At 41.1% G+C, this 11,850-nt stretch overlaps 1 protein-coding gene across 1 annotated transcript; it reads left to right on the top strand.

Annotated features, from left to right (window-relative positions):
- The first annotated feature begins 10,036 nt into the window (after positions 1 to 10,036).
- Positions 10,037 to 11,284, top strand: htr1aa (5-hydroxytryptamine (serotonin) receptor 1A a). The gene has a single exon (XM_062417826.1). It carries the CDS (start codon positions 10,037 to 10,039, stop codon positions 11,282 to 11,284), a length of 1,248 nt encoding a protein of 415 aa, XP_062273810.1.
- Positions 11,285 to 11,850: the final 566 nt, after the last annotated feature.

Raw genomic sequence — 11,850 nt, 5'->3', positions numbered from 1 at the left:
CAACCCTGCTTCCCATGGTGTGTCATTAACACAGAGGAGAGAACACAGAATACACAGCACCGACATAATCGTGAACACTAAGGCTCTCTCCTGGCAACATGCAATGTAACATGGCAGCTTTGTCTTGGTTACGTTGGTAAATGTATACACAACTTAAGTTTAATCTAATAAATGAACATTTTATAGTGGAAATTCTTCTTCAACTTTACCACCTTAAATAACATTAAATATCTTGATTTCACTAATGCAACACTAAACAGAAAAAAGTGGCTTGTGTAAATTAAAAAAAATTAAATTCTCATGTTTCTACAGAATTTAAAATGTTGCTTCAAATGACATGCTGCAACTAAAATCATACTTCAACTACTGTGTAGCATCAATTAAAGCAGCTACATAAAAGTAACTGATCGGTTCAGCCATTACGTCTCAGAATGAAAACACTTCCTGTAGCTGGATGACAACACCTGCTTTGACCTTTGGGCTACTTCATTTGAAAAGTACGGTACAATATTGTACATAAGAGTTACATAACATTCTAGCAAAGGAGCTACAACTGTTATAGTTGCAGTAAAATCCATGGCAATTGAGCAGTGGAAATAAATACATAAATTATCACTTGTTTTGCGAGTACAAATCTGAAGAAGAAGTTGAGGGTACGCAGTCTCCTTAAGTACCAAGTGTTGCAGTGGAGTTGTTCAACGGCTATTAGCAGATTCTCTCCACGTGAGAGTGTAACTGTGCAAATGTGTAATTTGGAAAGAGCCAAGACAAGAGCTTGCATACTCAAGAAGCCTTAATAATGATAAATACAAGCAATTTCCCCTGAATAAATAATATTTTGTAAGAATTGTTAGACATTTTAGGAAATACACTTATTTATTTTTTCCCAAAGAGTTAATTAAGAAAATCATATATCATATCTCTCATATGTGCGTGACCTATGGAGCTGGGGCCAGAAAGCAATTAGCTTAGCTTAGTTTAAAGAGTGGAGGCAGGGGGAAACAAGTCACCTGGCACTCAAATATAGTTTGAGCACCAAATATAGTTAAAATATATACCAGGCCATTAAAGCTCATTAATTAACACCTTTGTTTAATTCATACACAAAAGGAAAGCTAAAAAATTAAAAGTTGTGGTCTGGCCAAGAGCACTGATCCTGGAGTCTTGCTATAAGCATGAGGTTGCGAGACGCTGAGCCAAGAAACTGTTACAGCAAGTAACTCCTTGTAAAAACATGACATTTTTAAACGTCTGTTGGCATACTGACTAAACAAATGAGATGCAACAAGTTAATTAGTGTGCTTTAAAGGTGTTAATAGGCTTACTTTTGAACTTCTTATGAAGCCAAACTTTCTGCTTCTTGTCTTTATTCGAAACTAATCACCTCTTGGCTCCAGCAGAAATATCTGAAACCCCTTAATGTATTTTCCTCATGCTAGAAAATGTAATTTACTTGCTTTCACAGAAACCATCAGAAAATAATGGACATAAGTATATCCGCTTGAGCCAGATATTACATATCCACATGTTGGTTTAACATATGCAGCACATTCCAACTTCAATAGAAGGAGAGAGGAATATGCTAACTAAAACAATATAATCAGCAGGAAGGCACAGAATTAGGAAATTAATATTCTCTGTTTCAAAGCAACTGATTCTATTCAGCTTTCTCTAATTCAGCAGTCAGAATAATTTCAATCCACCAACGTGACAGGACATCTGCAGCAACCAATCAAAATGGAATCTGCTCTTTTGTATGACTGGTTTTGAAGGGCTCTTTGCACGAGCCTCATCATGCAACTAATTCAGACGTAACCCCACTTTAAACTGCACAGACAATGGCTATTGAGATGAGCTGGGTGCTGATAGGGCTGTCGAGAGTCAGAATCTAGATGAAATGAACACACGCAGACACACATGCACAAATACACATATAGCCACACACAGTCATTTGATTGTGGATGAAATGCAGTGATATTTAATTCAGATTTTTGTTACTATTGTATTATACTGCACACACACAAACACACACAAGCCTTTACTTCATTTTCTGCATTAGCCTTAGGCATTGGACATTTTTGCATTAGCCATCTTAAAATGTAAATAAACCTTTAAGTGGATTGGTTAGGTTATTTAAGGCTGAAACTGTCTGAAGTGCCTCACTATCTCAGGCCATCATAGTTTGCTGTGTCCACCTATTATCTAATAGGTAGTATTTTTTTTAAATAGAAGATTCATAGTAGTATTTTTGCTTATTCAGTGTAAAGTATTAAAGCAAACTGATAAATACTGCACATGAAGAAGTCAGACATGAAAAAGCAGATAATCACTTCTACTTCTTCCTGTTTCAATAATTCACTAGAACTTACATTTCAGGACCTGTTTTCATATTGACAGCTCAGGTAATTGTGTCATTCACCTGTCTGCTCTCCTGCAGTTGACTTTGTCTCCATCTCTCCTTTCTCCTCTGCCTCCTCCTCAGACACCTAATCCTGTTCTTCTCTCTTTTACTCAACCTCCTCTCCCCAAACGGAGCAGATGGCAGCAGCACAGCTGAGGTCAAGGTTTGATTCGACACCTCCATCACGCCACTTCCCCCTTCCTCAGCGTCCTCCTCTTCGTCCTCTTCCTCCTCATCCTCCTCTTCTTCTCCTAGCTCCAAGATGGTAAGAGAAGGGATGTGTGTCTGAGTCGGATGGATTTGTGATGACCGTGCTATCCCCGCACCTGTCCTTACTTCTACCCAGAATGGATCTGGATCTCTGGATGAACCAGGTGGGGAGTGATGTAGGTCTCCTGCAGCTGTCCTTGATGAAAGTCTCTGAGGTGATAGAGGTGTGGATCTGGTTTGGATGGGAGGCTGGGGGAGAGCAGGGGACAAAGTCCTCACAGCTGGTCGAGGGGATTGGGGGTTTAAATTGGCAGTACTGATCCAGGAGCAGACAGTGCTATGAGGTCTTGGACACAAGTATCCTCTCTGCAAGTTGTTTGATCCCTCTGCAAATTCAAATGAACTATTTAAATGGATGTCAGTATTACTGCTAGACAAACTGTCCATACTGCCTCCTCCCTCTCTGTCCCGGTTTCCATCTCCAAGTGTCTCAGTTCTCTCAGTCTTTCTGAGCCTTTGTTTTCCTCTTTCTTTGCCGTTCTCCCTGCTTCCTACATGTTCAACTCTCTGTCTTTCTTCATCTCTGTCTTGATTTCCTTCTGTCCATCTTCTTCTGTTGTCCTCACTGCAGGTCTTTCTGTGTGCTTTCCTTCCAGGTAGGGCAGGTCTCACCAGGTGCTCCACACTGCTCGACCTTCCTTCTCCCACTGGATTTGCATTCCTCCGCCGAGGCTTTGCTACTCTCAAGTGTAGGGTGTCAGTCTCACGGTTACTGTCCTCTTCACCGGCATCATCAGTTCCATTTTCTCCAACTCTGCTTGAGCCATATACAGCAGTGGCTCCCACATGGGAGCTCATGACGGCACTTTTAAGCCCCTCAGTGACCACCACAGCACATCTGATGCAACTTCAACCAGCTACCCTGGTCTTTCCCCTATCATCCTTCCCTCAGTCTTCGCTCTGCCTCCCACTCTTTCTTGATGTATAGGTTTAAGCTATTTTTCTAAGTTAGAGGGACTGTTCCAGTGTAGAGGAGGTGAGTGTTGCAGCACTCTGGCCTGGCCTATCCTGCCCCTGTTAGCCCCCTGGGACATTCCACACTGTTGACAAAGACAAAGTCCCCCTGGTGAGCCCCATTACAATAGGTGCACTGCTCATGGCCTCACTATTGTTCTGTGTGTAGAAAACACATTGCTATGCAACCACTGAACACACAAAAATATGGTGAAAAAACCAGAGCAACCTTTTTTTTCACATCAACTACCATGGTGTCAGCTTTTTTCACTCTCGGGTTGATAGGCAGAGCTCAGTGTGACTGGTTGTGTGTGTGTGTGTGTGTGTGTGTGCGTGCGTGTAGCAGTCATAGGAAATGTAGTTCCTCTAAATCTTCTTTTTTTTAATGTCTGATTTTCAGTTTCTGCTGATTCAGCATTGTCAAAGACTTTCAGTGTAGTGCACCTCAGAAACTCCCAGACAAAAAGAAAATGTCAGGATAACCTGTTCAATGGTGCTTTGTTCAGGCAGATAGATTCATTGTTCCAAAATAGAGCATACACGTAGGAAGAACGCACCAAAATGAAAAAAAGTGTGAAATCCAAGATTATAATAGGATAGTTTTGGCTTAGGGTTAAGTTAACATGAGATTTGCTCATTCCTGGTACTTATGAAGCGGGTTGAAATGTCAAAAGGCATCATTATAACCTTTTGAGGATTTTTTAAATGAATGTATATAATTTCATATGTCCATAAATAAGTCCAAGATTCTGACCACTGGCATTTTAGGAGTGAATGTGATTATATATTATGTGATTAAATATTATTTTTGGTTTTATGTTTTATATCATACATTTTATTAATAAAAATCACCACTTGTTTTGCCAAATTGTTTCAGATGAGATTGGCAGGTTCTCATATTGTGCATTATTCTATTGGTCTTGGTATTTAATAAAATATACATTTTCATCCTTACTTGTGCTGACACTATTTACACAACTCTTGAAAATGTTTATAATTACATGATACTCCATTCCAAAGCATAATGATCCACCTTGCAAATAGTTCCTTGGTTAATCAGATAATGCTTCACAAGTTGGTCCTCAATCCAGACTTATTATTATACCATTATTTCACAATGGTGTAGGCAAATGGTGAACTTTAATGGAAGTTATTGAGAGGTTAAATTATGTGAAACATTGAGCGTCTCAAGGAAGCTGTCTTGGGCCTGTCCTCTTCACAACTTTTGATAATGATCTTCTTCTAGTGTTTAAAAGGGATTGTGTCTCAATATTTCCTGATGATTCCACAATATATTTGGCAAAAGCAATGATGAGTGATTTAAATAAAACAAACAAACAAACAAACAAACAAAACAAACAAACAAATCTAAGCCTAAAGTCCATGCCTTCTACTCTATGGGGTCCTAGTGCCAAGCGTTAGAATATACTACAAATTTAGGCTCCAAATCACTTCTGAAAACCCATGTGGCTTTGAAATGATATGTTTTCCCATGTATATTTGGTACTGTCTGCAAATTGTTAAATAATAATAATAATAATAGTGATGATGAATAATATCTTTAAATCTTCTCTTTGCATAACAAATGTCTCACACATTTGCTATACACACACACGCGGGCGCACACACACACACACACACACACACACACACACACACACACACACACACACACACACACACACACACACACACACACACACACACACACACACACTGCTGTGTATAACTGTTCCTAAATTCCATTAGAACACAGAGAGTTCTGTGACCTCACAATGTAAGTGTTCCGTCATTCTGATTTAGCAGACATTTTACAGTTCAGTTCAGTTCAGTCCAGACTTATTCTCCACAGTGAACACTGCTGGGTCATTATCTGCACAAAACTACAAACAGTCAACCGAAAGAGCAAATCACACCACTCTAAGTGAGGAAACTTGCAAGAAAGAAAAGTCATTAAGAAGAAGACGAAAGAAAGAGAAAGACAAAAAGTACACTCAGTACTTCTAAAGATGCCTGAAAACAGACAGGTAAGTACGTTTAAGTTTAGATTTTAGATATTAATTTGCACAATTTAAAAATGTTAAAAAGGTGATTACAATTTTTTTAACCAAGACAATTATGTGAAGCAGCAACAGAGAGTGAGTTTTCTCAATGTGAGCTGGAGGACAGGTCACTTCTGTTCATCCTGATTTACACACAGACGAGACAGAAATTCTGAAATTGAAGAGTCAATTTTTCATTTGACACAAAGACAATTTAAAGATGTCCTATAAGTTTAAAATTTAAAGGAGAGGGTTTGAATACATCTTCCACCACTGCTTGTAGTAGTAAAGTTTGTGTTTTCTCCACTAGATTCCTAATTCAAAGGAAGAAGAAGCAGAGAACATGGATGAAATCTGGGGATCTCCTGCTGCAAATCTTGATGATTTGATGAATTGTGACGACCTTTGGGAGGACAAAACGTTCACCCGCCCTCGCTCCCCTTCAGCCATCAGCGAAGACAGCAGGACAAAATATGCCTCTTGGGGTTCCTGCACTGACTCAGACATCTCGGAGACAATCGCACCATCTGATCAGAATGTTGATGATGTGATTAGAGAAGTATGTTATAGCTTTCTGTATCCAGAGAACCTGGAGGAAGAGGAAGATGACCTTGGAGACAAAGATGAGGTCCAAACTACTGAAATAGAATCAAGCTCCAGACTGTCCATCAGGTCAGAGGAGAGCACAAGGCCTGTCTCCAGCGCTTCTTCATCCTCCTCCACAACAGTCATCACTGAGGAAGCAAAAATGCTTGTCGCTCAGGTGATTGATGACACCATCAAGACACTGCAGTCAACTGAGACTCTCAGAAAACTGCCTTCCACTGATTTTGCCAGCAAAGCCGCTAAAGACAAAGGACCCTTCAGCGTCACTTCTGCTGACAGCTGCCAGGTGTCCATGGACAACACAGCCAATAAGGCCCTGGAGGGAGCTGTGGTAACCATGAAATCCTTTCTCAAAGGACAAGTCAATACAGTAAAGAGAAGGATTCAGACACAGAATGGTTTCCATTTTCACAATAAAGCGGAGAAACTGGCAAGACGATGTAACCACAAGAGGAATAAGTCACTGTGGAAAAAGTGTTCAAGTGTATGGCGGAAGAAAAGGATTCATCCAGCACTAGTGGAACATTTGGATGAGTCATTCGAGTCAGGCAGCACTGACTTCAAATCTGGATGCACTGAAGAGAGCAAACATGGCACTCCTTGTCCCGGAGAGATGTCTACTCCACTAGAGTTAGTGGACTATGTAGAGGATGAGGACATGACATTAAAAGACACAAGAAATATTAATCAAGACCAAGATGATGTTGGGGAGACCGAAGCTAAGAAGAACAAAGGATTCTTTGGTTTCTTCCGTAGGATCTTCTCAAAGGTGAGTATACATTTATATGGAAGTTCTAATGAGTGACACTTTAAAATTACACCAGAGTAGATACTAGACCAGATCAAACCAGACAACATTCAACTTCCAGAAATGTCCAGAAACTTCATGAATTCATTGAATCCATAAAATCTCTTCTTGACCAAAAAACAAGCCCCATCTCTGGATGACATTACTTGTCATCTTTTTGTTGAACTGTTTATTTGTGCTTCTGTACTGATTTGTTCTTTTTATTTCTACCCCAAAAGAAGAGGAAGATGAAGAATGAAGACAAGAACAAGAACAAGACAGTTTCTGCTGAGGATCAGTCTATACGGCCTCCTTTGTGGATGTGGCTAATGGGCAGCAGTTCAACAAACAACCATCACCTTACAAATTAAAGACCAGAATCAAGATCAGTTAGCCCAACCCCTTCCCTTCACTTTTACTTTACTTTTCCGTTACTCTTTGTTCCCATCTCGCTCTCTTCTCCTTCTCCTTCTAAACCCACCCCTTATCCCAAGTTGATAGCAGCTCCTTCTCCCCCAGCAATATTATTGTACTTGTATATATACTGTGTGTGTGTGTGTGTGTGTGTGTGTGTGTGTGTGTGTGTGTGTGTGTGTGTGTGTGTGTGTGTGTCAGTGTGTGTGTGTGTGTGTGTGTGTGTGTGTCAGTGTGTGTGTGTGTGTGTGTGTGTGTGTGTGTGTGTCAGTGTGTGTGTGTGTGTGTTTGTGTGTGTGTGTGTGTGAGTGTGTGTGTGTGTTTACAGTGTTTTATAAATATGTAAATATATAAATACTTTTATAAATGAATACTTGAATATTGATTGTTCTTGTAGTTTGTTGAACACTTACATGATAAGAATGAAAAGGAACATTTCAACAAATCAGGCTGAAGTGCAACACATATTGGTGTGTATCATACAGAAATAGCCATTGTGCACTAAAGGAGTGAGCCATGAACTTGTATTTTATGAGTTCATTTAATCAATGAATTCACTTTCAATGATAAAGAACACCAAAACCATCAGAGTGACAACTGTGAGCAGCTGCTTAAGAAAAATCTTACTGTTCCCTCAAGTATTTTATTACATAAATACCATCAAAACCACAGATTGACAGGGCTGAGCAGATCTTAAACTTCTCTGATGAAAAGCCTACAGCACTCAGAAAACAGTAAACCTAACCAATTAAAAGTGACTCTCCAGTTTATATTCCAGTAAAAAGAACAGACAAAATGTAGAAATGTTGTGAAACTGTACATTGTCATACAAGCTGCCAACCCGAAATGCATAAATTCTGATTTATTTCATCTATTGCACCCAAAAGTCAAAAGTCCTGCAGTGTTCATTACAGCAGAAATCAAGCAGAAATCTGCTTCGTTGGACCAAGCAGTTGGACAGAATGACTGGCATGATAGAGATCTTGTACCTGAGTCCTGTTCTGCCCACTGTGACTGATCAAAGACCACAGAAGAAGACATGGTAACCTGGATGTGTCAAATCAGGGAGAGAGTCTGAAAAACACACTGGAAAATAAGAAAGTGTTGTGTTTGACTGCAGAATGGGATGTTAACCTGTCTAGCCGTCACCACCGCTATGTGGCCTGTCCTGTTGATTTTATAGTTTCTGCTGATGTCTGCAATTTCTGAAAGCTGACTTATTATCACTTATTTATCTACACAGTATAATTAAAATTAGGATAATCAGTCCATAATTGAATGTAATAAAGAAAAGGGTAACTGGATATTGCTGTGTGTTATTTTAGAAATTTTCTTTTTGAGATGCCTTTTCTATTACACATTTCAATATATAGTTTAATTTAAATTTTTATGTCTAGCCTTTACATTTTAGATTTTCTATTTCACTTCCCTTTACAAGTGTCCATTTCACAAAATGTTGCATCATTTCCTCTCAATATCCAATTTGCTTTGTGAGTTTTCTTTATTAAAAACATTTAATTATGGCCTGATTATCCACAGTTCCAAAAAATGCCATTGTCATTTTTCTCCATTTCCTCCATGCTCTCCCACTCCACCGCAAATAACGGGAGCCTTGTGCCTTCTGCCTCAATCTCACAGCACCGGTTAAATAGGCCATCATTTAGTTCAGTACCGGCTCTGGGCAGAAGATGGCAGCAGCTCTCCTCTGTGGGCTGTCTTGGCGCTGTCCCTGGTTCTGAAAGTACCTTTCGCCTTCAACACTCTGAATTTACCTTTCTCTCCCAACCGGCTCAAATTGCAATGTTGCTCCTTTCAGCACTCAGTCTTGTCTTGTTTTTCAGTGTACTTATAATAAAGTTCTACAACCTACAATAAAAAATAGTTTCAAATTAAGCCAGTTTAAACGAAAAGGGCTATTGAAGTCATAAAATATTCAAATAATTGTTTAGCTATTATGTCCACCTTCAGCAGCCCGCCGACAGATATCCTGATATTTTTGCAAATATTTGGTTTATCTTCGTTAGTCCTGACTAACACCTACCATCTGGCGTCTAAATTTAAAAAAAAGCTAAACTCTAAAAAGTAGAATAAATAAGAGAGAGAATGAGAGGAGAGTTCGCACCGTGATCTGCTGTCTGCAGTTATAAACGGAGAAACAAGGAAAACAGAGGCACAAAACTCCAGGGCGACCTCCTCGTAGTCTGACGTACCCAAAGCTGCTGGTATAAATTAATTCACGGCGTCACCAAGCTCAGATGACTCGCAGTACCAGTGAGCGCACCCGACTGTCAATACTCACAGGCTAAAACACATACAACCCCCTCTCTCGCACGCACGCACGCACGCACACACACACACACACACACACACACACACACGCACACACACACACACACGCCTGCGTCATGCGTCCTGACAGCGACTGCACGAACTCGGTAACTCCAATGGACCCCGGTAAAACGCACAGAAGCAGCAGTCTGAAGGGCTGACTGTGTCCCGCTTATCTGCCCAGCTGCGTGCCCCCCACAGTTGGGAAAGTTGCAGTCTGAGTGTGGTCGAATTATGGATTTTATAGCAACAAGCAGCAACGACAGCAACGCCACCAGCAGTTACCCTGCCGGGGTGGACGTGGTTGCCGACTGGGACGGGGGTGAGAATGGCACGGGGACTGGGTCTCTGCCAGATCTGTTGCTGAGTTACCAGATTATTACCTCTCTGCTCCTGGGGGCCCTCATCCTCTGCTCCATATTTGGCAATGCATGCGTCGTGGCCGCCATCGCCCTGGAGAGATCTCTCCAGAATGTGGCTAACTATCTCATCGGATCTCTGGCTGTGACAGACCTCATGGTATCGGTGCTGGTTCTGCCAATGGCGGCCCTCTACCAGGTTTTGAACAAGTGGACCCTGGGGCAGGAGATCTGTGATTTATTCATCTCTCTGGATGTACTGTGTTGCACATCATCCATCCTGCATCTGTGCGCAATTGCCTTGGACAGGTACTGGGCCATAACAGATCCCATTGACTATGTAAATAAACGGACGCCAAGGCGAGCTGCAATCTTGATTAGTGTGACTTGGCTAATTGGTTTCTCCATCTCTATTCCGCCTATGTTAGGCTGGAGAAGCGCCGAAGACAGAGCGATAACTGACGCCTGCATGATCAGCCAGGATCCGGGCTATACCATATACTCCACATTTGGGGCTTTCTACATCCCTCTTATTCTCATGTTGGTCTTGTACGGGCGAATATTTAAGGCTGCACGGTTTCGGATTCGGAAGACGGTCAAGAAAACACAGACAGCAAAATTATCAGAGAAGTGTTTGACTGTGTCTCCGGCGATCTTCCACAAGAAAACAAACGGGGAGTCCAAACCCAGCTCTCCGTTCGTAAACGGTGCAGTGAAGCATGGAGAGGAGGGCGAGTCACTGGAAATCATAGAAGTTATTAACAACTCAAAGACCCACCTGCCTCTTCCCAACACCCCACAGTCATCGCATGGTTACGAAAACATGAATGAAAAAAACTCGGGAGCAAAGAGAAAGATTGCACTGGCCAGGGAACGCAAAACGGTTAAAACACTGGGCATCATCATGGGAACTTTCATCTTCTGCTGGCTGCCCTTTTTCATCGTCGCACTGGTGCTGCCTTTCTGTGCAGAGAGCTGCTACATGCCGGAGTGGCTGACCGCAGTCATAAATTGGCTGGGTTATTCCAACTCTCTTCTCAACCCCATCATATATGCCTACTTCAACAAAGACTTCCAAAGTGCTTTCAAGAAGATTATAAAATGCAAATTTCACAGACCCTAACCACACACACACACACACACACACACACACACACAGTGAAAACATCTGTGTTCACCTACATTTGGAGTAATTAAATGGACAGCAAGAAATATTCACTGACTGTATGGAACAGCAAAAAATAATACACGGACTTTAATTCAGGGACAGTCTCTTTGCGGTATGTGTTTGAGGACCGTGTAAAAAATCCGGGGCCACTGGCCTCTGATGAAATGACACAAGACATGAACTCTTAATGTACAAGCTCATGTTTATTTAGTGTTGTAGCTACATTATTTTGCCTATATGAGACGGCAGTCATCGTTGTATTGCCATGCAAGACGTGCCATGTGCTGATTCCATGCATTTTACCATGAGACACGTGGGGTTTCCGTCCGTTACGTCATGAGCTTTGTAGCACTGAATCAATAAAAGCAATCAAAGTTTGTCATGAAGAAATACGAGTCAATTTTATTCAGAAAACAAAAAAAAGTAATGAGCCAAGACGAGACCAGGGCCTGTTATGAAGCACTTCACTTGGGACCTGTCTCATCATATATCTTCATATACTGTACACATCCTAAGGCACG

This window comes from Scomber scombrus, chromosome 4, assembly GCF_963691925.1.
Source record: "Scomber scombrus chromosome 4, fScoSco1.1, whole genome shotgun sequence".
In the NCBI taxonomy this organism is placed as follows: Eukaryota; Metazoa; Chordata; class Actinopteri; order Scombriformes; family Scombridae; genus Scomber; species Scomber scombrus.
The sequence above is the reverse complement of the archived record's forward strand: the minus strand, read 5'-3'. Positions and strand labels throughout refer to the sequence as shown.